The sequence below is a fragment of the Salmo trutta genome, chromosome 15, assembly GCF_901001165.1.
Source record: "Salmo trutta chromosome 15, fSalTru1.1, whole genome shotgun sequence".
NCBI lineage: Eukaryota > Metazoa > Chordata > Actinopteri > Salmoniformes > Salmonidae > Salmo > Salmo trutta.
The window spans coordinates 53,604,301-53,631,981 of record NC_042971.1 but is presented as its reverse complement, the minus strand read 5'-3'; the positions used below and the strand labels follow the sequence as shown (position 1 = coordinate 53,631,981).

At 45.4% G+C, this 27,681-nt stretch overlaps 1 protein-coding gene across 5 annotated transcripts; it reads right to left on the bottom strand.

The window, feature by feature from the left end:
* Positions 1–10,082: 10,082 nt before the first annotated feature.
* Positions 10,083–25,779, bottom strand: LOC115149349 (protein prune homolog 2). Of its 5 annotated transcripts, none has more exons than XM_029692150.1 (12): positions 25,681–25,758; positions 24,694–24,983; positions 22,716–22,791; positions 22,164–22,373; positions 21,741–21,923; positions 21,273–21,375; positions 20,474–20,605; positions 18,517–18,603; positions 12,491–12,589; positions 12,359–12,397; positions 11,829–11,880; positions 10,083–11,603 (listed from the first exon to the last, which is right to left on the bottom strand). In XM_029692150.1, exons 3-12 carry the CDS (start codon positions 22,768–22,770, stop codon positions 11,595–11,597), a joined length of 969 nt encoding a protein of 322 aa, XP_029548010.1. In that variant the 5' UTR covers positions 22,771–22,791; positions 24,694–24,983; positions 25,681–25,758; the 3' UTR covers positions 10,083–11,594. The 5 variants fall into 5 exon arrangements, with proteins under 5 accessions (XP_029548010.1, XP_029548006.1, XP_029548009.1 ...); XM_029692146.1 differs by having other exon boundaries at positions 11,833–11,880; XM_029692149.1 differs by having other exon boundaries at positions 11,833–11,880; positions 21,747–21,923; positions 25,681–25,757.
* Positions 25,780–27,681: the final 1,902 nt, after the last annotated feature.

The following is a 27,681-nucleotide window of genomic DNA, read 5'->3' as shown; positions in this document are numbered from 1 at the left end:
AGGGGAGGAGCCTGGAGGAAGGAGAGTGTGAGGAGGGGAGGAGCCTGGAGGAAGGAGAGTGTGAGGAGGGGAAGAGCCTGGAGGAAGGAGAGTGTGAGGAGGGGAGGAGCCTGGAGGAAAAAGAGTGTGAGGAGGGGAGGAGCCTGGAGGATGGGGAGTGAGGAGGGGAGGAGCCTGGAGGAAGGAGAGTGTGAGGAGGGGAGGAGCCTGGAGGAAGGGGAGTGTGAGGAGGGGAGGAGCCTGGAGGAAGGAGAGTGTGAGGAGGGGAGGAGCCTGGAGGAAGGAGAGTGTGAGGAGGGGAGGAGCCTGGAGGAAGGGGAGTGTGAGGAGGGGAGGAGCCTGGAGGAAGGAGAGTGTGAGGAGGGGAGGAGCCTGGGGGAAGGAGTGTGAGGAGGGGAGGAGCCTGGAGGAAGGAGTGTGAGGAGGGGAGGAGCCTGGAGGATGGGGAGTGTGAGGAGGGGAGGAGCCTGGAGGAAGGAGTGTGAGGAGGGGAGGAGCCTGGAGGAAGGAGTGTGAGGAGGGGAGGAGCCTGGAGGAAGGCGAGTGTGAGGAGGGGAGGAGCCTGGAGGATGGGGAGTGAGGAGGGGAGGAGCCTGGAGGAAGGAGAGTGTGAGGAGGGGAGGAGCCTGGAGGAAGGGGAGTGTGAGGAGGGGAGGAGCCTGGAGGAAGGAGAGTGTGAGGAGGGGAGGAACCTGGAGGAAGAGGGTGTGAGGAGGGGAGGAACCTGGAGGAAGGAGAGTCTGAGGAGGGGAGGAGCCTGGAGGAAGGAGAGTGTGAGGAGGGGAGGTGTGAGGAGGGGAGGAGCCTGGAGGAAGGAGAGTGTGAGGAGGGGAGGAGCCTGGAGGAAGGGGAGTGTGAGGAGGGGAGGTGTGAGGAGGGGAGGAGCCTGGAGGAAGGAGAGTCTGAGGAGGGGAGGAGCCTGGAGGAAGGAGAGTGTGAGGAGGGGAGGTGTGAGGAGGGGAGGAGCCTGGAGGAAGGAGAGTGTGAGGAGGGGAGGAGCCTGGAGGAAGGGGAGTGTGTCTCTGACCAGAACTCCTGCCCTGCTAACACCTTCCTCAGTGGTGAGATTTAAAGGATCACTTTACTGTAAAAATATCCAGATAAGGGGGTATTCAGAAGTTCACCTATACTGCAGAAAACTATTTGGTACGAAGTGGATATTACCGCACTTGCAGGGCAATTTCATAAATGTATTTCATTACACAGGTTATTGTTAGATAATTGCTAATGAAGTTGGCAGTCTTGACTTTACCCTGCAAGAGAGTTTGTCACATTGATGATGTACCTTGCTGCAGCGAAGGCATTTTGTAACAGCAACTTTTTAATCCCACCGACTGTGGTTGTAGGCTATGATTATAATGAGAATCATTTGTTGGTACTGTGTGATCTTTCCCCTGCAGGGGAAGGACAATGTGAGGCCTGCCATGCCTCATGTGACTCATGTTCAGGAGAGGAGGAGAACCAGAGTAAAACCTGTGTAAATGGCCTGTCATACCATAGTTCTGCCTGTCAATTTGTCAGTGTGTGTAGTGTCAGACTGTGTGTGTAGTGTTTGTTTCCTGTGAGGTCAGCTTAACCCTGTGAAAAGAGAAAGATAAGCACATCTCACTAGTTCAGTTGCAGTCCTCTGACTGCATTAAAGCATTCCATTCTTTCTGACCGTGGCAGTGTGTGTTCTGACCGTATCCTCCCTGTGCTCCTCTCAGGGTGGTTCCTGTCGGCAGAGCAGGCGTGTGTGTTGAAGTGTCCAGCAGGCTTGTTCGCCAGCTGACTGAGCTGTGTGTGTGTGAGGCATGTCCTCAGGGCTGTGTGCAGTGTGTGGACACGCAGCGCTGCTCCTGCTGTCAGGTGGTACGCAAGGCCCTGCTCTACCTGCAGGATGGACAGTGTGTTTGTCAGATCACTGGATTGCTATGTATTGGCAATTGAGAGTCTCTGAAGCCTTCGGTCGGCCATAGTGGCACTCTCCAGAAGAAGCAGTCCTACATAGGAATGAATGGAATTCTACAGTATTTCAATTAAATATTTCATGGCCAAAGTTAATGAGGTTAAGAATTAACAAAAATTAAGGAGAGGACCAGACTTGAATGCAACCACTTTAACTAGTTACCTTGAATGTACAGTAGCTCCCTAGCAACTCAACAAGCACCAGCTGCTACCAATTGCCTCCACGCCTGTTTGCAACGCTTTAACTAGTTGCCTTTAACGCAGCTCCTCAACAAACATCATCTGCAAATCATTGCTAATCAGCCTCCCCACCTGTCCTCACTCTCCTTAATCACCTGTCACCCTACTTAAGCCTGACCAAACTAGCATTCCTCCTCTTTGTTCTGCAATGTCGCGTTGCACAGCTCTGTGCATGACCAGCCTTATCAAGAGTCGGCGCATAACAAGTTAATTGTAATGTTTTGTTACAGCTCACGCCTGCTCCCGTCAGGCTATCTCCCTAACCTCTACTCTGTTCGTCTCTCAAACTCGCTCTTGGTGTTTAATTTTTTAGAGTTTTATTTCGTTTTCAATTGCTGTCTTCAGTCTCTTTATATCCATCGTTCTTCTCATATCACGGACCAGCAAGCTACCTGCTTTCACCACATTTCTCCTCTGCCAGCTCCGCGGCTTATTTCCCATCGTGCTCTCCTGAGGGCATTTCCCGAACTATCCACTGCCCTGCTTCACCAAACGCACTAGCACATCTCCGGGCCACATGGAAGCCGCATGGCCCGCTCCATGGTGGACCTGTGAGACCGTGCTGCCAATCATCGCTTCTGAGTACCAGCTATTCAACCATATTCAGTACAATAATTCATTTTGTAATACAATACATTCATTTCCATTCACATTAAGGGTAATTGATAAAAGCTGTTTGGCACTCTTCATTATGCCATTAATTAAAGTGTGTCCAGGGTCATGTGCCACACTTCATGTGACTGCAGGCCACACAGTATCATATTGCATACTTTTTTTAATGGCATCTGTCTAGCCATGATTGTTCTCACTTGTTATTTTGCTCTCTTGTGCCCGTTTACTTCCACTAAACTACTTCTCTCTCTCTCTCCGGTTGGTTGGCTATGGCTGCCCCTCCTGCCGGGACCACAACCACCTCCACCCATGTTGCCTACCGCATGATGACACCACTCACCCGAGAGCCACCATGACATCCCCTGATACGTCTGCTGCATATTCATTCCAACACCACCAACTCAGCCTCCAAGCCTCAGATAAGGCCTCAGACTTCAACCCAGGCCCCCAAACCATCTTCGGACGTGGCTTCTCTCCCAGCCTTCGATTACAACTTGGCATCCGACACAGCCTAAGCCCTTGCAGCTACAGCTCCCCTTGATGGCCCAGCAGGCCAGCTTTCTCACTCCGCCGTCTCTAAATACCTGACACAGCTACACGTTCCTCTCCCCTGCTGTCTTTTTATTTATATTTTTTTATTCCCCCTTTATTTAACCAAGTTCTCATTTACAACTGCGACCTGATGACCGACCTGCGACCTCTCACTACCCCGTCTCCATGTGAACTACCTGCATCCAACAGCTGCTCTGGCCCCCCAGCTCTCTTTCCTCTTGCTACTATTTTTCTCTGGTCCCACTGGACCTGTGACTGTTGCTCAGGCAGTGGCTCACTTACCCTCTGCCAGCGATGGCCTATCTCTCAGCATACTGCTTCCTCTACTCCCCTCTCATGCTCTGTCTCTGCTGGCCATTGCCTGCTCTAGCCTCTTGACTACATCTTCACAGCCTCTGGCTCCTTTTGGGTCTCATTGGCCCTGTGACCGTTGCTCCGGCAGTGGCTCACCCACTATCTGCTAGTGTTGACCTCTCTTTCCCTCCTTGTCTCGCTGACTTCTGACTCCTGGCTACCTTGCCTATCTTCACAGCCTCTGCCCCCCCCCCCTCCTCCCACTCTCACTGTCCCTCTGGTCCCACTGCACCGTCTCCCCTCTCTGCCAGCAATGACCTCTCACTTCCCCACCTACTCAGTCAGTTATGTGCCCACTGCCACCACAGCGGTACGGTCCCTGGCCCTCTTAGCCGCGACCCTGTCGCAGTTCAGTGAACCGACCGTCTCGCTGTTCCAGGCTTCACTGCTGGCCGCTCTGGCCTCCCAGCTACATAGCCTGCACCATCACAGCCTCTAGCAGTGGCTCATCCCCTCTCTGCCAGTGACGACACTCTCTTCCCCCTAGGGATCACTAGCCCGGTGAGTGCTGCAGCAGCTCACCCCCTCTTTCTGCCAGTGAGGTCCTCTTCCCACCTCGGGCTGGCCTTTGACCGCTGCTCCCATGTTGACACAACCTCCCTCTCCACCAATGACTACCTCAAACTTCACCTCTAGTCCCACTTGTCCTGTGACCGCCACCCCTGCAATGACTCTCCTTCTCAGCCAGCGATATGTGCCTGCCCCCCCTTCTGTGGCTTGGCTCCTGCCCCCCCTCCTGTGGCTTGGCTCCTGCCCCCCCTCCTGTGGCTTGGCTCCTGCCCCCCCTCCTGTGGCTTGGCTCCTGCCCCCCCTCCTGTGGCTTGGCTCCTGCCCCCCCTCCTGTGGCTTGGCTCCTGCCTCCCTTCCTGTGGCTTGGCCCCTGTCCACCCCCCCTCCTGTGACTTGGTTCCTGCCCTCCCCTCCTGTGACTTGGCTCCTGCCCCCCCTCCTGTGACTTGGCTCCTGCCCCCCCTCCTGTGACTTGGCTCCTGCCCCCCCTCCTGTGGCTTGGCTCCTGCCCCCCCCTCCTGTGACTTGGCTCCTGCCCCCCCTCCTGTGACTTGGCTCCTGCCCCCCCTCCTGTGACTTGGCTCCTGCCCCCCCTCCTGTGACTTGGCTCCTGCCCCCCCTCCTGTGACTTGGCTCCTGCTCCCCCTCCTGTGACTTGGCTCCTGCCCCCCCTCCTGTGACTTGGCTCCTGCCCCCCCTCCTGTGACTTGGCTCCTGTCCCCCCCCCTGTGGCTTGGCTCCTGTCCCCCCCCCTGTGGCTTGGCTCCTGCCCCCCCCCTCCTGTGGCTTGGCTCCTGCCCCCCCCCCCCTTCCTATGGCTTTCTTTCAGTTCAGTGAGCTGATTGCTTTGATGTTTTCACTGCTGGCCCCAGCCCCGCCCTCTGGCTCACCATTCCCTCTACTTGAGACTCCAAGCCAAACTCTACAGTCCACCCTCTGGATCTTTCAACTGCTGCCCTTGGCTTCGTTTATCTGGTCCATGCTCATTCCTGACATCATTCCATTTCCTCATACATATTCTAAACCCATTTCAATGTCTGGTTCTTAAACTCATCAACATGTATTTGTCATTGTAGTGGGGACTGTAACATTAGTATTCTAAAGAAATGCATGTTTTATTTGTATGTTTAGCTCACATAATTTAATTTCAAATAGGCATTAAGGTGTACCAAAACATTTCTGAAGGTCCCCAAGAATACAGTGCCCTCCATCTTACATTTGAAGTTTGGAACCACCAAGACACTTCCTAGAGCTGGCCGCTAGGGGCCAAATTGAGCAATCGGGGTAGAAGGGCATTGGTCAGGGAGATGAGCAAGAACCTGATGGCCAGTCTGACAGAGCTCGAGTTCCTCGTGGAGATGGGAGAACCTTCCAGTAGGACAACCATCTCTGCAGCACTCCACCAAATCAGGCCTTCATGGTAGAGTGGCCAGACGGAAGCCACTCCTCAGTAAAAGGCACATGACAGCCTGCTTGGAGTTTGCAAAAATGCACCTAGAGGATTCTGATCATGAGAAACAAGATTCTCTGGTCTGATGAAACGAAGATTGAACTCTTTGGCCTGAATGCCAAGCATCACATCGGGAGGAAACCTGGCACCATGCCTACAGTGAAGCATGGTGGTGGCAGCATCATGCTATGGGGATGTTTTTCAGTGGCAGAGACTGGGGACAGGTCAGGATTGAGGGGAAAGATGAACGGAGAAAAGTATAGAAATCCTTGATGAAAACCTGCTCTAGAGCGCACAGGACCTCAGACTGGGGCGAAGGTTCACCTTCCAACAGGACAATGACCCTAAGAACACATCTAACACAATGCAGGAGTAGTTTCGACACAAGTCTCAATGTCCTTGAGTGGCCCAGCCAGAGCCTGGACTTGAACCCGATCAAACATCTCTAGAGAGACCTGAAAATAGCTGTGCTGCGATGCTCCCCATCTAACCTGACGGAGCTTGAGAGCATCTGCAGAAAAGAATTTGAGAACCTCCCCAAATACAGGTTTCCCAACCTTGTAGCGTCATACACAAGAAGACTCGAGGCTGTAACAAAGTACTGAGTAAAGGGTCTGAATTAGGGTTGGAAACTTTCCAGTAAATTTCTGGAATTTTCCATGGGAAGTTAAGCCCTGGAATTTTGGGAATTCTGTTTAAATTCATCCAAAAAGTTAGCTTATAACGTGAACCTTTTTTGTGGGATACACAAGGCAATTCTAGGTATTGTGGCATATTTTGGATAAACTATCCCCAATCCAATGGAATTGCAACCCTCTGCATGCACAGTGCATTCTTCCATCACATGTGCAGTGCACTCTTCCATCACATGTACAGCTGATTCTCAAGATTTTGCACACTAATGAGATGCTATTGAGCCCACACTGCTACACTGTCTGAGCCAAGGACTACATGCTTTCTGGTAAGTTTTGATTAATACTGGATGGGGTGAATATATTTTATGACATGTTTTTTTTGTTAACTAGTAAATAGTAGCCGACAGCAAAGTGTGTTTTAAATCATTTCTAACTTGTTAACAAGTTCTGCTAGTTAGTTTTTGCTACCATGTGGGTTTTAGCTTGCTTGAGCCTGCTAACTGAGTGTTAATTCACTGGTTTCCATACATGTTTCATTTTAAAACATTTATCTTACAAAGGAGTTGTTTAATCTAACTGCATAACTATTTATTTGTACATTTTTTCTAATCTTTACAGGAAAATGCCACGGGCACTATCTGATGTGTGGAGACATTTCACGCAAGCTAATGTAGAAGGAAAATCTGTGTACATTTGCAAATACTGTGCCAAATCATATGTGAAGAATGCAACAAAGATGCAGAATCATCTGGCCAAGTCCATAAAGTTCCCTCAGTGCTCACAACAAGTGACCTCTGACAAAAGTCCCTCTACTTCTGTTCGAGGTGAAAATGATGAATCAGGCACCTTATCGATAGCAACAGCTCATGGTCCACCTGGAATCAGAAGTTTTTTGACTCCATGGAGGAGCGTAGTCAGAGAAATGCTGATGAATGTCTTGCTCGAGCTGTGTATGCAACTGGTTCACCTCTGATGCTCACAGGCAATGTGTATTGGAAGAGATTTCTGAATGTTCTTCGCCCAGCATACACCCCTCCAACCAGACATGATTTATCTACTCATTTGCTGGATTCCGAGTTCAACAAAGTTCAAGTGAAGGTCAAGCAAATCATAGCGAAAGCAGACTGTATTGCAATCATATCTGATGGGTGGTTGAATGTTCGTGGGCAAGGAATAATGAACTACATCTCCACCCCTCAACCAGTATTCTACAAGAGCACAGACACAAGGGACAACAGACACACCGGTCTCTACATTGCAGATGAGCTGAAGGCAGTCATCTATGACCTTGGACCACAGAAGGTATTTGCACTGGTGACAGACAATGCTGCGAACTTGAAGGCTTCTTGGTCTAAAGTGGAGGAGTCCTCTCTCACATCACACCCATTGGCTGTGCTGCTCATGCATTGAATCTACTCCTCAAGGACATCATGGCACTGAAAACAATGGATACACTCTACAAGAGAGCCAAGGAAATGGTTAGGTATGTGAAGAGACATCAAGTTATAGCAGCAATCTACCTCACCAAGCAAAGTGAAAAGAATAAGAGCACCACATTGAAGCTGCCCAGCAACACCCGTTGGGGTGGTGTTGTTATGGTTGACAGTCTCCTGGAGAAGGAGTCTCTCCAAGAAATGGCCATATCACAGTCTGCCGATATGGACAGCCCAATCAAGAGGGTCCTCCTGGATGATGTATTTTGGGAGCGAGTGGTAAGCAGCCTGAAACTCCTGAAACCTATAGCAGTAGCCATTGCACGGATTGAGGGAGACAATGCCATCTTGTCTGATGTTCAGACTCTGCTTGTAGATTTAAGAGAAATCCGTACTGCCCTGCCCACTTCACTGTTGCTCCAAGCAGATGAAACTGCAGTTCTGAAATACATCAGAAAGCGTTACACGCCGCAGCGTACATGTTGGACCCAAAGTATGGACCCCAAGTACTTACCCCCTGAATCAAATTAGATACTTTTGAGATTCACCCTGTTTGTATATTCGCCTCTCCCCTTGTCATCCTCAGCTTTGGTCAGGATTATGAGAATTGTGATGATTCCTGTCTGGACTGTAGGGGGTCTGGTCCATACAACTGCACCATTTGTCCTGCCCATGCCATCCTCACAGCCGGGGGGCTCTGTCTGCTCTGCTGTCAGAACGAGTAGAGGGACTCCACATCATCGGGAGTGCTGCAACTACAGAGACGAGGTGGGCTCTGTTCCAACATCCCGACTAGGCATACCCCTTAGAGCAGACCAGGGTTCAAACACTATTTCAAATATCTTGATTGAGCTTGCCTGGTGCAATAGAACCAGTAGAAAAAGAAATTGAAATGTATTTGTCACAATGCTTCATAAACAGGTTTAGACTAACAGGGAAATGCTTCCTTGCGGGCCCTTCCTAACAATGCAGAGGCCAGTCGGTGGATCTCACAGAGGGCTGGGCGGGCCGGGTTAAAGATGTTAAATACATGGGTCAGGATGGAACAGTCTACAGGAAGTTCAGGTACGGGCAGCCAGGGGAAAATGACGAGAGTTATATATTTGAAGGGTGATGTATCTTTAGCAGGATTTTTCTCTTTCTGCCTCATCTCTCACGCTCTCTCTCGTTGAATCTCTCTTTCTCTCAGGGCTTGCAGCCATCTTATTTGTCCTTGTTTGATATAAAACACAAAGCTATTTGATGCTGAGGTGTTTTATTATTAAATGCTGTTCATACACAAAATTGTGTAGGTTGTCAAATACCAGTTATTTTTAACATTTAGGGAAAAAGTATATTTTTTTATTTGACTTTTTGGTTTATTTTGTCTGACTTCAACCACGGCCCCTGAAATACAGTATCATGTGCAGTGAAATCAGTTTCAAAATATTATTTGTAATTGTGGGGGTGTGTCACGTCCTGACCATAGAAAGCTCTTATTTTCTATGGTAGAGTAGGTCAGGGCGTGACTGGGGGTTGATCTAGTTTATTTATTTCTATGTGGGGTTCTAGGTTTGATTTTCTATGATGGTGATTTGTATGATTCCCAATTAGAGGCAGCTGGTTATCATTGTCTCTAATTGGGGATCATACTTAAGTAGCATTTTTTCCACCTGTGGGTTATGGGATATTGTTTGTATATTTTGAGTTAGTGCACGTAGCATTCTCTGTAGTCACGGATCGTTGCGCCTCCTCGGTCCAGGATATCCTGCGCCGGCTCTACGCACTGTCCCCCCAGTACGCCTTCACAGCATGTCCTGTGCTAGCTCCCCGCACGAAGGTGGTCATTTGTCCAGGACGAACGACAGTTTTTAACTTGTCAGCTCGGGGACTCGATCTAGCAACCTTTCGTTTACTGGCCCAACGCTCTAACCACTAGGCTACCTGCCCACTGTATACATTGGGCACCAAATGGCAGAATAGACAATCAGGCAGGAGCTACCTGGACTTATCCAATAAGAAATGCTAAGGGCTGGATACAATCTGTATCGTGGAAGATCTGCGTTAAAATGTAAAGCTAATTTTAGATTGAGCCGACATATTCAGCATCTACTGTGAATGCAGTCTCCGCAAACGCAGGAACATTGCCTTTTAAATTTCAATCGCTAATTTTCCCGCAATACTTCTGCGATACACATTAAATCCAGCCCTAAACCTTAAAGAATATCACCCTGGTGGTGTGATAGGAAGGCCAATGACCTTCAAGTATGGCTAATAAGGATGCAAATTCATCACTGGCCATTTAATTCACAAATTAATGCAACTGACATTGGCATAGATGGCACGTGAGGAAAAACACAGGAGAATTGCTCAGGGTAAAACAATTTATTGATTTAGTGTTCCATCATATTACACACAATGTTGAAGGCCATCAATCTGAGGAAACATGCATTGACACACGCATACACCCACACATGGGATGCGAAATTGTGCTTTACAGAGACCCACGCTGCTCTCTCTGTCCCACTCTGAGGTCATATCCTGTTTGGTGCAGCAAGAGCCCTAGACGGTGAATATGTAGAAAGTCTGACGGAAGCACACACTGACAGGACACACACACACACACACACACACACGGCACGCTCGACTTATAGGACAGGTATCTGAAAGGACATGCTCTCACAATTTACTGACAGCTTGTTTTCACACATTATCACTTGGTTACACACAGAAATATATTTCTATGGTTACACACGGCATCCTCTGTATTTCAGATTAATTTAACGTGAAAACATCTAGAGATTTTAGTGGTAAAACACTTTCATCAAGATCCATGGTAATAAGATCAACAACAACAAAAAAGATTGAGACGTGTAACTTGGTCATTTCCTAAGGGGACTAGGTTTTATCATGCCATCGATATGTCAGATTGATTTTTCACATACCATCGTTGATGTGCTGTTGTCTCAAGGACATAATGACTTGTCTAAATCCCAGATGGACTAACATTAAAGGTAGACGCAGCGATATGATGTAGATGCAGAAAGTCGACAGCATGGTGGGTCAATTTCCGCAAGAACTAAGAGCAATGAAGCGTGAAACTCAACTTCCCCGCTGTTTTGGTCCTGTGGCTACCATACTGTGGACACCGTGAAGTGTGCACCTGCACAGATACTGTGTGATTGAAGTCTTGCATTTCTCTCATTTCAATATCTGCGGTGCTGCTTGTGGCAACATCAGTTCACTGAGTCTACCTTTAAAGGATGAGATATTATTGCTTCACTGCTGCTCATGCATTATTACCAAAGTACAACATTAACTTCGATGCTAAGAATGGAAGTATGTACTGTACTGTGAGAGACCATGTGTTATTATGTCCTTAACAAACTATCATGTATGTGGTTTTACAGTGTCAAGCATCTTAATACTGGTCCTGGGCAACCCACTTGTGTGCAAATTCTGTTACAACCCAGCACACACACCTGATTATTCAACTAATCAGCTAATCATCAAGATCTTGGTGTGCTATCAGGTGTGTTAGTGCTGGGAAGAAACAAAACAGTGCACCCCTGTGGGTCCCAAAGACCAGGATTAAGAAACCCCTGGTGCTAATCTAAAGTCTGTCAATGGTGTTGTAGATGAATGTTATGGTGGTGTTATAGGATACTGCGTCGGAGTGCTAACAGGGATTATGGAGTGTTTTCATAGTCGTCTCCGTGTCTGACAAACACACAGGAATAGTACATCGGTCTTACTGTTTCTAGTGTACGAAACATTCAGGAGTTTTAAAACAATGTGAAATTCCATTTTGAAGCGAAGCCACAACCATCCATTTCCAGTGGTGTTGAACACCGCTTTGTCTAGGAGCTGTTCATGTTGGTTTTATCGGCTCTGCAGAGGAAGAGAAGCCAATGAAACAGAGGCAGTAATGTTAGAGGCAGCATCCCAAATAGCAAACTATTCCCTAATATAGTGCACTACTTTTGACCAGGGCCCTATAGGGAATAGGGTGCCATTTTTTGGACGCAGCCTTAGTGTTTATATGAAAGACAGACAAGCCAGACAAGGCCATCTCTCTTCAGACTGCACTTAAACAAGTAGCTTTAGTGGTCTTACTGACTCTGGTCTCCCAGACATCGGCTCAGGTCCCTGGAGGAAGCTGCTCACGCTACAGAAGAAAAAGGAAAACAAGTCAGAAGGGAATCTGGGGTGCTGTGGTAAATATATCATGGGCTACATTCTGTGGACCATATTGAATCAATGGTATTCCTTGTGGGGAAAGCCGAACCAAATATAGTCAAACGAGTATGTTTCTCATTGGAATTCTACATCTCTTTCTCAGACTCATCTTACTCACCATCTGTGATATATCACCATAATTAATCATCAATAAACCATAGATTATGGTAATACATGGAAGACAAATGCCTTGCGGGATACATTTATCACATTTCCATATTATTACAGAGTATGAAAGTAGTCAGAAGAAACACACAGGCGAGAAGGCTGATCCAACCTACAAGCCTTTCTGATCTTAAACAGGACCATGTGATAGATGGGAGTCGAATCAAGAGAGAACAGACATGGGGGGTACATAGTTTCTGTTTCTACAGCCGTAATAATAAGGGAAGGGAGTCAATGCTTACGTCGAGCTCAGCGCCGCTTCCTTCAGCTCCTCGTCAAGGCTAAGGGGGAGAGTTGACGACGGAAGATAGTCAGTTACAGTGAAGAGGAGGAGAGGAGAAGAAGGGAGAGAGGAATGTGTAGACCGGGCTCACCTAATGATGCACTCTGGGATGTGGACGTACTCCATGGGAATAAGTTCCTGCAGCTCAGCCAGGCTGTTCACGTACTTTATCTTATTACTGAACTTGGTGCTGTGACAAAACACACATATGTAAGTGGATGTGCACACTCCTGCTATCTTTATCTGCCAGATTATTTTATTTGAACAGAGAAATGTACAGAGTGTACAAAACATTAGGAACACCTTACTAATATTGAGTTGCACCCCCTTTTGCCCTCAGAACAGCCTCAATTCGTCTGGTCATGGACTCTACAAGATGTCAAAAGTGTTCCACAGGGATGCTGGCCCATGTTGAACCCAATGCTTCCCACAGTTGTGTCAAGTTGGCTGGATGTCCTTTGGGTGGCGGACCATTGATACACACAGGAAACTGTTAAGTTTGAAAAACCCAGCAGCGTTGCAGTTCTTGACACACACCTACTACCATACCGCATTCAAAGGCACTAACATCTTTTGTCTTGCCCATTCACCCTCTGACTGGCACACATACACAATCCATGTCTCAATTGTCTCAAAGCAAAAAATATTTTTTTAACCTGTCTACCTCCCCTTCATCTACACTGATTTAAAGTGACATCAACAATTGATCATAGCATTCACCTGTTCAGTCTATGTCATGTAAGAGTAGGTGTTTTGTACACTCAGTGTATACCATGCTTTCATGAAGTATTCACATCCCTTGACTTTCTCCACATTTTGTTGTGTTACAGCCAGAATTTTAAAATGGATTAAATTGAGATATTTTGTCACTGGCCTACACAAAATACCCCATAATGTCAAAGTGGAATTATGTTGTTTTAACTTTTTTAAGGAAAATAATTAAATATGAAAAATTGAAATGTCTTGAGTCAAGTATTCAACCCCTTTGTTATGGCAAGCCTAAATAAGTTCAAGAGTAAACATTTGCTTGACAAGTCACATAATAGTTTGCATAGACTCACTTTGTGTACAATAATAGTTTTTAACATGATTTTTGAATGACTTCCTCATCTCTGTACCCCACACATACAATTATCTGTAAGGTCCCGTAGTTGAGCATTGAATTTCAAACACAGATTCAACCACAAAGGCCAGTTAGGTTTTCCAATGTCTCGCCGTAAAAAAAGCAGACATTGAATATCCCTTTGAGCATGGTGAAGTTATTCATTACAATTTGGTTGGTGTATCAATACACCCAGTCAATACAAAGATGTAGACATCCTTCCTAACTCAGTTGCCGGAGAGGAAGGAAACCACTAAAGTAATACTGCAAAAATTGGGCAAAGCAATTCACTTTTTGCCCTGAATACAAAGTGCTATGTTCGGAGCAAATCCAATACAACACATTACTGAGTACTACTCTCCATATTTTCAAGCACAGTGGTGGTTGCATCATGTTATGGGTATGCTTTTTTAAATCTTTTTTTTTATTTCACCTTTATTTAACCAGGTAGGCCAGTTGAGAACAAGTTCTCATTTACAACTGTGACCTGGCCAAAATAAAGCAAAGCAGTGCAACACAAACAACACAGAGTTACACACGGGATAAACAAACGTACAGTCAATAACACAATAGAAAAGTCTATATACAGTGTGTGCAAATGTAGTAAGATTTGGGAGGTAAGGCAATAAATAGACCATAGTGGCAAAATAATTACAATTTAGCAATTAAACACTGGAGTGATAGATGTGCAGAAGATGAATGTGCAAGTAGAGATACTGGGGTGCAAAAGAGCAAAAAATAAATAACAATATAGGGATGTGGTAGTTGGGTGGGCTATTTACATATGGGCTGTGTACAGGTGCAATGATCGGTAAGCTGCTCTGACAGCTGATGCTTAAAGCTAGTGAGGGAGATATAAGACTCCAGCGATTTTTGCAATTCGTTCCAGTCATTGACAGCAGAGAACTGGGAGGAAAGGCGGCCAAAGCAGGAGTTGGCTTTGGGGATGACCAGTGAAATATACCTGCTGGAGCGCGTGCTACGGGCGGGTGCTGCTATGGTGACCCGTGAGCTGAGATAAGGTGGGGCTATACCTAGCAAAGACTTATAGATGACCTGGAGCCAGTAGGTTTGGCAACGAATATGAAGCGAGGGCCAGCCAACAAGAGCATACAGGTCGTATATGGGGCTTTGGTAACAAAACGGATGGCACTGTGATAGACTACATCCAATTTTCTGAGTAGTGTTGGAGGCTATTTTGTAAATGACATCGCCAAAGTCAAGGATCGGTAGGATGGTCAGTTTTACGAGGGTATGTCTGGAAGCATGAGTGAAGGATGCTTTGTAGCGAAATAGGAAGCTGATTCTAGATTTAATTTTGGATTGGAGATGCTTAATGTGAGTCTGGAAGGAGAGTTTACAGTCTAACCAGACACCTAGGTATTTGTAGTTGTCCACATATTCTAAGTCAGAACCATCCAGAGTAGTGATGCTTGACGGGCGGGAGGGTGCGGGCAGTGATCGGTTGACGAGCATGCATTTAGTTTTACTTGCATTTAAGCGCAGTTGGAGGCCACGTAAGGAGTGTTGTATGGCATTGAAGCTTGTCTGGAGGTTTGTTAACACAGTGTCCAAAGAAGGGCCAGAAGTATACAGAATGGTGACGTCTGCGTAGAGATGGATCAGAGAATCACCAGCAGCAAGAGCAACATCACTGATGTATACAGAGAAAAGAGTCGGCCCGAGAATTGAACCTTGTGGCACCCCCATAGAGACATAGGTCCGGACAACAGGCCCTCCGATTTGACACACTGAACTCTATCTGAGAAGTAGTTGGTGAACCAGGCAAGGCAGTCATTTGAGAAACCAAGGCTTTTGAGTCTGCCGATAAGAATGCGGTGATTGACAGAATCGAAAGCCTTGGCCAGGTCGATGAAGACGGCTGCAGAGTATTGTCTTTTATCAATGCCGGTTATGATATCGTTTAGGACCTTGAGCGTGGCTGAAGTGCACCCATGACCAGCTCGGAAACCAGATTGCATAGCGGAGAAGGTACGGTGGGATTCGAAGTGGTCGGTAATCTGTTTGTTTACTTGGCTTTCGAAGACTTTAGAAAGGCAGGGTAGGAGAGATCATCCCCCTTTGAAGAGGGGGATGACCGCAGCCGCTTTCCATTCTTTAGGGATCTCAGACGATACGAAATAGAGGTTGAACAGGCTAGTAATAGGGGTTGCAACAATTGCGGCGGATAATTTAAGAAAGAGATTGACTAGCCCAGCTGATTTGCAGAGGTCCAGATTTTGCAGCTCTTTCAGAACATCAGCTATCTGGATTTGGGTGAAGGAGAAATGGGGGAGGCTTGGGCAAGTTTCTGTGGGGGGTGCAGAGCTGTTGACCGGGGTAAGGGTAGCCAGATGGCCAGACGTAGAAAAATGCTTATTGAAATTCTTGATTATCGTAGCTTTATCGGTGGTGACAGTGTTTCCTAGCCTCAGTGCAGTGGGCAGATGGGAGGAGGTGCTCTTATTCTCCAAACACTTTTGGGAGTTTGTGCTACAGGATGCAAATTTCTGTTTGAAAAATCTAGCCCTTGCTTTCCTAACTGCCTGTGTATATTGGTTCCTAACTTCCCTGAAAAGTTGCATATCGCGGGGGCTATTCGATGCTAATGCAGTACACCACAGGATGTTTTTGTGCTGGTCAAGGGCAGTAAAGTCTGGAGCGAACCAAGGGCTATATCTGTTCTTAGTTCTACATTTTTGAATGGGGCATGCTTATTTAAGATGGTGATGAAAGCACTTTTAAAGAATAACCAGGCATCCTCTACTGACGGAATGAGGTCAATTTTCTTCCAGGATACCCGGGCCAGGTCGATTAGAAAGGCCTGCTCGATGAAGTGTTATAGAGAGCGTTTGACAGTGATGAGGGGTGGTCTTTTGACCGCGGAACCATTACGGACGCAGGCAATGAGGCAGTGGTCGCTGAGATCCTGGTTGAAGACAGCAGAGGTGTATTTAGAGGGCAGGTTGGTCAGGATGATATCTATGAGGGTGCCCGTGTTTACGGGCACGGGTTCCATGATAGTTTGTGTGAGATCGAGGGCATCTAGCTTAGATTGTAGGGCGGCCGGGGTGTTAAGCATATCCCAGTTTAGGTCACCTAATAGTACAAACTCTGAAGATAAATGGGGGGCAATTAATTCACATATGGTGTCCAGGGCACAGCTGGGGGCTGAGGGGGGTCTATAACAAGCGGCAACAGTGAGAGACGTATTTCTGGAAAGGTGGATTTTTAAAAGTAGAAGCTCCAATTGTTTGGGCACAGACCTGGATAGCATGCCAGAACTCTGCAGGCTATCTCTGCAGTAGATTGCAACTCCACCCCCTTTGGCAGTTCTATCTTGGCGGAAAATGTTGTAGTTGGGGATGGAAATTTCTGCATTTTTGGTGGCCTTCCTAAGCCAGGATTCAGACACGGCTAGGACATCAGGGTTGGCGGAGTGTGCTAAAGCAGTGAATAAAACAAACTTAGGGAGGAGGCTTCTGATGTTAACATGCATGAAACCAAGGCTTTTACGTTTACATAAGTCAACAAATGATAGCGCCTGGGGAATAGGAGTGGAACTGGGGGCTACAGGGCCTGGGTTAACCTCTACATCACCAGAGAAACAGAGGAGGAGTAGGGTAAGGGTACGGCTAAAGGCTATAAGAACTGGTCGTCTAGTGCGTTGGGGACAGATAATAAAAGGAACAGATTTCTGGGCGTGGAAGAATAGATTCAAGGCATAATGTATAGACAAGGGTCACTACTACGCTAGCAGGGGACACAGCGTTCAGAAAAGCTAGTGGGCCGGGGCTAGTAGATGCTTCTTTGGCGACATCGTAACAGAATAGCCTGTTGAGACCACATCGAGCGTGACAGTCGTGATGGATCGGAGGGGCTCCGTGTCGACAATAAAGGGACCAGGCCAATTGGCAAAGGAGGTATTGTAGCCCTAGAATTAGCTGATAGATGGGCCTATCTCGAGGCTAGCTCAAGGCTAGCTGCTGCTTACTTCAGGACAGTGGCGTTAGCTAACAATAGCCACTCGTTTGCAGCTAGCTAGCTGCGATGATCCGGTGTAATGATCCAGAGCGGCAGGAATCCGGTGATATGGTAGAGAGAAGCAGTCCGATATGCTCTTGGTTGATATCGCACTGTGCAGACTGGCAGGTGTTGTCCGAGCTAAAGCTGGCTGATGACCGGGAAAAAGGTGAAGACTGCTAGCCGTGGCTAACAAGACTAGTAGCTAGTTAGCTGGCTAGCTCCTGATGGAAGTTCCAGTTATAAGGAATAAAAAGCAGATCCGTACTACATTGGATGAGGTGGGTTGCAGGAAAGTATATTTAGTTCGTAGATAGAAAGTGAGATTAAGATATATACGAAAAAGACCGGCTATTTACACGGGATAAAGACACGAGAACAAGACAAAGACATGGATGCTTGTGATTGTTCAGGATAAAAATAAATGTAATGGAGCGAGGCACAGGCAAAATCCTAGAGGAAAACCTGGCTCAGTCTGCCTTCCACCAGACACTGGGAGATGAATTCACCTTTCAGCAGGTCAATAACTAAAACACAAGGCCAAATCTACACTGGAGGTGTTTACCTAGAAGACAGTGAATGTTCCTGAGTGTCCTGGTTACAGTTTTGACTTAAAACTGCTTGAAAATCTATGGTAAGACCTGAAAATGGTTATCTAGCAATGATCAACAACCAATTTGACAGAGCTTGAAGAATTGTTTTAAATAATAATGCGCAAATGTTGGACAATCCATGTGTGGAAAGCTCTTAGAGACATCCTAAAAGACTCACAACTGTAATCACTGCCAAAAATGATTTAATATATCAAGATATACTAGTTTTGCTTTTCTTTTTTTCTACAAATGTTAGACTTTTCTTGCACTTTGACATTAGATTATTTTGTGTAACTCCTTGACCAAAATAAATGACAAATCAATTTTAATCCCACTTTGTAACAACAAAACGTCATGGGGTGTGAATACTTTCTGAAGGCACTGTCTACACGTGTTTACCTTATGAATGGCCTGGTGATGGCTAGGATGGTCCGTATAAACCAGGACGGGTGGACAATGATGAAGGATTTCAAATTCTTCCTGAGCCTGTAACCAAACATTCATAAAAATGATCATATTCAGTGTTTGTATGTTGTGACATGATACAATGTTATTACAGTTGAACACATGGGGAAATACAGTTCAAGTCGGAAGTTTACGTACACCTTAGCCAAATACATTTAAACTCAGTCAGCAATTGTGAAAAATACAGTTTTTCACAATTCCTGACATTTAATCCTAGTAATAATTCCATGTTTTAGGTCAGTTAGGATGACTACTTTATTTTAAGAATGTGAAATGTCAGAATAATAGTAGAGAGAATGATTTATTTCAGCTTTTATTTCTTTCATCACATTCCCAGTGGGTCAGAAGTTTACATACACTCAATTAGTATTTGATAGCATTGCCTTTAAATTGTTTAACTTGGGTCAAACCTTTCAGGTAGCCTTCCACAAGCTACCCACAATAAGTTGGGTGAATTTTGGCCCATTCCTCCTGACAGAGCTGGTGTAACTGAGTTAGATTTGTAGGCCTCCTTGCTTGCACACGCTTTTTCAGTTCTGCCCACAAATGTTCTATAGGATTGAGGTCAGGGCTATCTGATAGCCACTCCAATACCTTGACTTTGTTGTCCTTAAGCCATTTTGCCACAACTTTGGAAGTATGCTTGTGGTCATTGTCCATTTGGAAGGCCCATTTGCGACCAAGCTTTAACTTCCTGACTGATGTCTTGAGATGCCTTAATATGTCCACATAATTTTCCGTCCTCATGATGCCATCTATTTTGTGAAGCGCACCAGTCCCTCCTGCAGCAAAGCACCCCCACAACATGATGCTGCCACCCCCGTGCTTCACGGTTGGGATGGTGTTCTTCGGCTTGCAAGCCTCCCCCTTTTTCCTCCAAACATAACGATGGTCATTATGACCAAACAGTTCTATTTTTGTTTGATCAGACCAGAGGACATTTCTTCAAAAAGTACGATCTTTGTCCCCATGTGCAGTTGCAAACTGTAGTCTGGCTTTTTTATGGCGGTTTTGGAGCAGTGGCTCTTCCTTGCTGAGCGGCCTTTCAGGTTATGTCGAAATAGGACACGTTTTACTGTGGATATAAATACTTTTGTACCTGTTTCCTCCAGCATCTTCACAAGGTCCTTTGCTGTTGTTCTGGGATTGATTTGCACTTTTCGCACCAAAGTATGTTCATCTCTAGGAGACAGAACGCGTCTCCTTCCTGAGCGGTATGATAGCTGCGCAGTCCCATGGTGTTTATACTTGCGTACTATTGTTTGTACAGATGAACGTGGTACCTTCAGGCATTTGGAAATTGCCCCCAAGGATCAACCAGACTTGTGGAGGTCTACAATTTTTTGGAGGTCTTGGCTGATTTCTTTTGATTCTCCACTGATGTCAAGCAAAGAGGCACTGAGTTTGAAGGTAGGCCTTGAAAAGCATCCACAGGTACACCTCCCATTGACTGAAATTATGTCAATTAGACTATCAGAAGCTTCTAAAGCCATGAAATAATTTTCTGGAATTTTCAAAGCTGTTTAAAGGCACAGTCAACTTTGTGTATGTAAACTTCTGACCCACTGGAATTGTGATAGTGAATTATAAGTGAAATAATCTGTCTGAAACAATTGTTGGAAAAATGACTTGTGTCATGCACAAAGTAGATGTCGTAACCGACTTGCCAAAACTATAGTTTGTTAACAAGAAATTTGTGGAGTGGTTGAAAAACGAGTTTTAATGACTCCAACCTAAGTGTATGTAAACTTCCGACTTCAACTGTAAGTACATGTTATCACATTTTATCCCGTGGTCCTAACTCTATCCCCTTGCACTTTTTCATACAACAAATATAATTAATCCATCCATTTACTCATCCATGAATCAAACATTGTAAAAAGCAATCTACCTCCTGTCAATCATCTGGTAGCACTTCTTGAGCCAGCCCATTCCAGGCATCCTCCTGTGGGGCGTGGCTCCGTTCAAATAGACAATCATATAGTCCTCTGCCACCATCAGCTCCAACGTGCTGATCACATACCTGCGGGCAGGACATACAGCAGGGCAAGTACACATCAAACTACTATCACTGACTTCGCTGATAACTACTTTATTGAGGAAAAATGTACTTACTACCACTGTGATATGAGGTTGCCTCACCTAGCTATCTTAAGATGAATGCACTAATTGTAAGTCATAAGAGCATCTGCTAAATGACAAAAACGTCAAATGTAAATCAATCTAGTAACTAGATTCTAGTGTATGATTTAAAACATGTCCAAAGAGTAGAGAAACATCTGAAATATCACTGAAATGAAGAACAAGCGAGGAGTATGACAGTGAACGATTGGAAGGTACATGTAGAATAGTTACAACATTGCTCTTCAAGTTATTTTTCTTGAAAATAAAGACAGACAAGAACTTAACCATAAAAGGCAATTAGTTATCAGTATATCCATCAAATAATCTACAAAAAATGTGTGTATTTGTTAGGTCACAGGTCTACGTTTCAAACCAGGGATAGGGGAGTAAGGTCGGGAATCATTCCGATCCACACAAGATCTGAGTAATAGCTTGCTTGACATTTAAAGGTAATTTCAGATTAAGCCGAAATATTCAGCAATTATAGTGAATGTGATCTCCGCGTACATCACCTTTAAAAGGTGCCTAAGCCAGTACTAATGAGAGTGAGGATAGGTGCAACTTACAGGAAGAGATTCTCCATGACTTCACGGTAGTCCTCACTGTCACTGTCTGGGAGGAAACACGCTGCAAACACTATGATGGCGTTCACTCCGTTTCCATAGTACCCTGATGAAGGAAAAATAACACTTCAAAAGAAATATTAAAATATTACCCACACTACAACAGTTTACAAGAGTACCCTGTCTCAGAGGCTAGATCGTGGGTTGGGTGTGGGTTGGGTAGGGTAGGGTGTTGTTGGGTGGGGTGTTTGGCTGTTTCGTTTCACAGTTTGTTTGTATTTCTTTCTGTCATCTGCCATCAGTATGTCAGTGTATGTCTGAATATTAATTTTTTTACCTGTAATTAAGTCCCATTACATTCCATGAGATGAAAATCTGTTTTGTATGGGAGACCCCATCAAGAGAAAGGAGGTGAAATAAGGTATATAAAAAAAGAAGGTATAAAAACACCAAACAACAATCAGAACTTTCCTGTACCTCCATGGGATATAACTCTCTGGTAGGGCTCGATGATCTTCATGTTGATGCGGTGTTCCTGCTCTCCGATGACCACGGCCCTCCACAGCTTCGCATCCTGACGCTCCTCCGCTGCACTGCACGTAGGAATCGGCTCGCACGGCTCTTTTGATGTGTTACGATTGGCTGTCAGGGGTTCTGGTTTGGGGAAAAAAACAGAAACACAGCTAGTAGAAAACACAGACGTACTATAAATCCAACAACAAACATTTTATTACAGAGAAATTAGGTATAGGGAATCAAATTTTCATTTTCCTTGATACAGCTTCCCAAGTGGTGAAATAACTTGTTTGGTATATTAGTCTGTGTCTGAAATGGACCTATACTGTAAAGTGCACTTAAGAGTGCCATTTGGGACGTACTCCTAGACTGACTCACCCTCCCAGTCCAGCTCATTGTCGGTGTAGTCCAGATAGTCTGTGTCGTCAGGCGTATCCAGGTCGTCCACGTTAATGTCCAGGTCATCGGGTGTCTCTAGGGCGTCGTCTTCACTCTGGTCCAGCGAAAGGCTGATACGCGGGGCGGAGAGCTTCTTCCTTTGTGAGGGGCCACCCGGCGTGCCCTGCAGGGGCAGCGAGTTGGGAGGGGCTACAGGGAGAGAGGGGGAATAGTCACTGTAAATGTTAGAATGATCCATCTACCTCTCTTCATCACTCCTTATCTCTTGTGGAGGGGTGGGTTATGGCATTTTGTCTGGATGTCTTCTGTGCTAAAGAACATTTGGACTTTTACATGATATAGCAGTAAATGTGCATTAGGAATGAGATAATGTGTCTGTATGAGTAACTAGCCTCATCATGCTGCTGTATGTAACTGTGAGAGTGTGCCTAATTAAGTAAACTGACAGCTCAGTCCTGCAGGTAGCCAAAGAGTAATGATGGAATAACAACCTATCACACACAGAGTTGCCGGTGTCTAACTGAGACTCACCTGGTCTGCCCTCGGCCACCTCTGAGTTCATCTTACTGTGAGATGCCAGGTCCATGCCCTCATCACCCAGCGGGACCTGAAGAGAAGAGACCAATGACATACTGAATACAGACTCAATAAAGAGTCTGTGTGTGCGTGCGTGCGCATGTGTGAGTTTGTCCATGTCAGAGAAGGCTGGTGGGAGGAGCTAACTCCTCTGGTGCAACTGTGTGTGTTTGTTTGTTTGTTTGTTCGTGTGTGTGTGTCCTTATCTAAACAACAGGGCTTTCATTTCTTGCACCACAAAGAGAGAATAGATTTTTCACTTCAACAGACAGGTTACAGGGTCACAAACCCTCTACTGTGGTCCTTCAACCTCTACATTGCTGTGGAGAATCATCATCCACAATAGTCCCTATCCTAAGACATCATCCACAATAGTCGCTATCCTAAGACATCATCCAAAATAGTCCCTATCCTAAGACATCATCCAAAATAGTCCCTATCCTAAGACATCATCCACAATAGTCCCAATACTAAGACATCATCCACAATAGTCCCTATACTAAGACATCATCCACAATAGTCCCAATACTAGGACTATTGATACTGCGTACCAGTGAGAGCCTGACTGTGTTTTGTGTTTGCTCATACACACAGTGAGTGAACTCAGTTGGCAGTACTGTAGTACACACAGTCACATCTCCTACAGGCACACTGTTTTAAAGGATTGTGTCTCTATCATTGCTGCCGGAATTATTTGAATTTACCCCACTAGAGGGGAGAGGAGGGGGAGAGGGAGAAAAGGGGGAGAGGGAGAAGAGGGAGGGTGGATGAGGGTCAGAAAAGGAAAGGGAGTAGAGTGGAGCAAGAGGGAGGGGTGTGGGAGGGAGAGGGAGAAGAGGGGAAGAGGAAGAAGAGGGGTGAGGGAGAAGAGGGAGGGGAGTTGAGGAAACGGGGAGAGGGAGGGATGGGTGGGAGGGGGGTAGAAAAGAGGAAAGGGAGTGGAGGAAGAGGGGGAGAAGTTGATGAAGGAGAGGAGTGGGGGGAAGACAGGGAGCGGGGGGAGGGAGAAGAGAGGGGAGTGGGAGGAAGAGGGGGAGAGGGAGAGGGAAAAGAGGGAGGGGAGTGGAGAAAGAGAGGGAGAAGAGGAGAGGGAGAAGAGGGAGGGGAGTGGAGAAAGAGAGGGAGAAGAGGAGAGGGAGAAGAGGGAGGGGAGTGGAGGAAGAGAGGGAGAAGAGGAGAGGGAGAAGAGGGAGGGGAGTGGAGGAAGAGAGGGAGAAGAGGAGAGGGAGAAGAGGGAGGGGAGTGGAGGAAGAGAGGGAGAAGAGGAGAGGGAGAAGAGGGAGGGGAGTGGAGGAAGAGAGGGAGAGGAGGGAGAGGAGGAAGATGCGGGTTGGGGTAAAGGTCGTCAGTTCTCTCCTTCTCTGTGAATTATCCATCCGTTTCTTGCAGGAGGAGGCGGAGAGAGGGATGGGGAGGGAGGGCAAATCTGTTACATCATCAGTAGCCCATTCTCTTCTCTCTCTCCTCTTTTCAGTCTCTCTGCTGATTCAAATGTCCACACGCTCACTCGAGCACAGATTTGGCACAGATGCAAATGAACCAACCTTCACGTGCACTCACGCACATGAAAATACTGAACTGATCCTAGTTTCTCTTCCAGACTGGAGAAGAAAATGTTGATTGCATTGGCAAATGCAACAAACAAAAAACATGCTGATTAGAATAGCTGAATTCCGAACAGCAAAGATGAATTACATACTGCTGATTGACACATACACACAGACACACGATCGGTATAGCAAGACCAGCATCAGCTGCTTTGCTCCATGGACGGCGATGAACAGCCTAATACACACACCGCAGCACAGCAACACAGTGCTGATGACAGCAGCCCCTCCCTCTCTCTCCCTCTCTTCCTGTCTCTAGAAAATAAATACATCTCTCTCTTCTCCCTTTTTCTTTATTCTGCATCATATTTAACCCATTCACTTACCACTACTGGGGCACAGGAAACTCTGTCCTTCTCTGTCTCAGAGCATGGATTTCAGCTGTATCTCCCTTTTTGTCTTTATTTTCCTCCCAGGCTCTTGGTAGAGATGCTCAGCTTACAACTGCTCACAGCTTCCACCATTTTGTGGTCACATGACCCAGGCTGGCACCAAATAAGGGCAATCCCCTGCTTCTCCAGATGTGCGTGCGTGCGTGCGTTATTATGAGAGGCCAACTGAGAGCAGTTGTAAGCCTGACTGCGCAGCTAAAAGAGGTTTATATTATCCCTCAGGGCTAAAAGAGAAACAATGAGTTGAAAGGAAGCAGTAGAATTATAATGCATCCCTTGCTTTCACTATTTAAGACAATCAATGTATTTTAGAAGCCATTCCATGTTCTTTGATTAATCGAAATAAATCAATCAGAAAATATTGTAAATACGTAGCAGTGCTTTATGATGAGCATTAAACTGTATGACTACCACCTTTACTAATGTTCTAATTTTACGACCATTTTCTAGTTCCACCCACTATAAATGTTCAGTTATAACTACATCATGTCTGGTCACCTTAAATTGCTTCAGTGTCTCCTAAATAAACACACCTAGCTACATTCTCATTCATCTCCCATATTTCTCCATGTACAGTATCTGCCTTATTGTCTTCATTATAACATATATAATATAATATAATGCATATATATAATAACAAACACTTGATATTTCAATCAAACAATAGAAAAGGAATACAGCATCTCCTCACCTAATGCAATCAAGAATTAAAAAAAAATAAAAACAGGAAGATGAACAGTAGCCAGTGTCTCCTACTACACAATGTGTAACTTTAAATTATGAGCAGGGATTTCAAATATACAGTAAATAGTTGCAAACGCTGGTTGTTAAACCACAAAACTTCATTCTACATAGTTGGAAGACCTTTCCTCTGAGGAGAGCCTCTTTGGACGGAGCATGTTTGTTTGTTTAGTCACTCACCTCTGTTCTTGGTCTCGGTCTCACCAGTTAAACAGGAAGAGATAGGAGCCTGAAAGTGCAGCACACATGACTGCTGCCTTTTTGGTACAAAGGTCGTTGCCACGATGTCCTGCCACCGTCATACCTGTCTATATATGTGTGTGTGTGTGTGTGTGTGTGTGTGTGTGTGTGTGTGTACGTGTGTAAAAGAGAGTGTCAGACGAAGAACTGGGAGTACTGTTGTTAATTAACACCAGAGCTCGACTTGTGATAGAAGTGCAGGAGCTGTCTTTTCCCAAGTTATCCATTAGACGATGTTCACTGAAATTCACAAATTACATTATGCTATAGATACCTCTGATTATTCACTGTTAATGGTTAATACATATTTTCCTTGACTTCTCCATGACTTTTAACTACATTTTCATTAATATTAAATATAGCTTACATGAAAAAGTAAGCATTATTGACACTGGAAAACTGCTGTGTCCAATCCCATGTAGACCTACCACCTCCTGCCATTGTGCCCTTGATCAAGGCACTTAACGCCCCACATAGAACGGCACTGTTAGTCACGTTGCCAACATGTGGTCAACCCTCCATCTGGAGAGCTCCTGGGTGTGCAGGCTTGGCTTTTTCAACATTACAACCAAATACGTTTGTCTTTATAAAATGATTCATGTTTTGGGGAGATCTATGCACACAAAGTTATTTGTAAATTAGGCTATTCTTAGAATATTTGTAATGATGTCGCAGTTATATTGCTTCTGTTTAATCGAGGGGAATCCCAGTTTTCTAACAGTGAAGATTTATTTAGGCTATGCAGGGCTGGTGGAAAGGCAACAACAAAATGAATGCTTAGTTAGCTATAGGTATGTTTTGAATTGGCTATCTAGTTAGTCTGTCATTATTTTATACCTGCTGCTGAAATGTGGTTCTCTCTCACTCCTCAGGCAACCGCCCACTCGCAATGTCACACAAGCAGTACCACAGACATGCACTGAAGGGTAATTCCGATAACGGCTGATATGTAGTTTTTTTATTGATTGATCATATTTACAAGTATGCTTTCATGAATTACATTAACATTTCGGAAACTAATTTACATGACTTTCCAAAACCTGATTTGACCATTGGAACACATCATGCCATTCAGGTTGGCACATTTTCAATCTGCGCAATCTCGAACAGTGTACTGCCATTCACAGATTCACAGACTAGCAGCAAATACATTTCAACAAAGAGAAATCAGAAAATGAATGCCCACTCTCCATTGTTATTAAATGAAGATTCCGCCTTCCTTCTGCTTTGATTATTTGTTTTGCCTTGGTGTGTGAATCTGGGCCAGCGATAGGCTACTTGGTTTGTATATAGTGTTGGTATGCAATTCCCCAAAAATGTCAAGTGCTGGTACGGTGTTCTGGACATCTCCAGCCCAAGTCAAGCACTGAAATACACAATCTGGGTTGTTCAAAAAGCCAATAATGAGGTGACGTACTATTCCTTATTATAACCCTTCTATTATATATTAAAGCAATAAGGCACGAGGGGGTGTGGTGTAGGGCCAATATTCCACAGCTAAGGGCTGTTCTTATACACAATGAAATGCAGAGCGCCTGGATACAGCCCTTAGCTGTGGTATATTGGCAATACCCAAAGTTCCTAATTGCTATTATAAACTGGTTAAACATAATGAGTAAAAATAAAATGTTTTGTCATACCTGCTTTCAGCCAATCAATCCACCGGGTTTATAATAAATTATATAGACTATCATGAACTATTACAATATTAAACCACAGGTTAGTTCCCTACCCTACATGTCCTGTGAGAAATGAGACAGAACTCTCCATAGGGTCGATTTTAATGATTTATTGCTAAGATACCTGCACAAACATTGACAAACCAGTGACCATTCCAGGATCCTTTGAATGTGTTGATAATTGTGTTGATCATTTATTTGAAGTTTTATAGATACAAAAAAGGAGGTAAGTGTCAATTATAAAACATACACAATGTGAAAC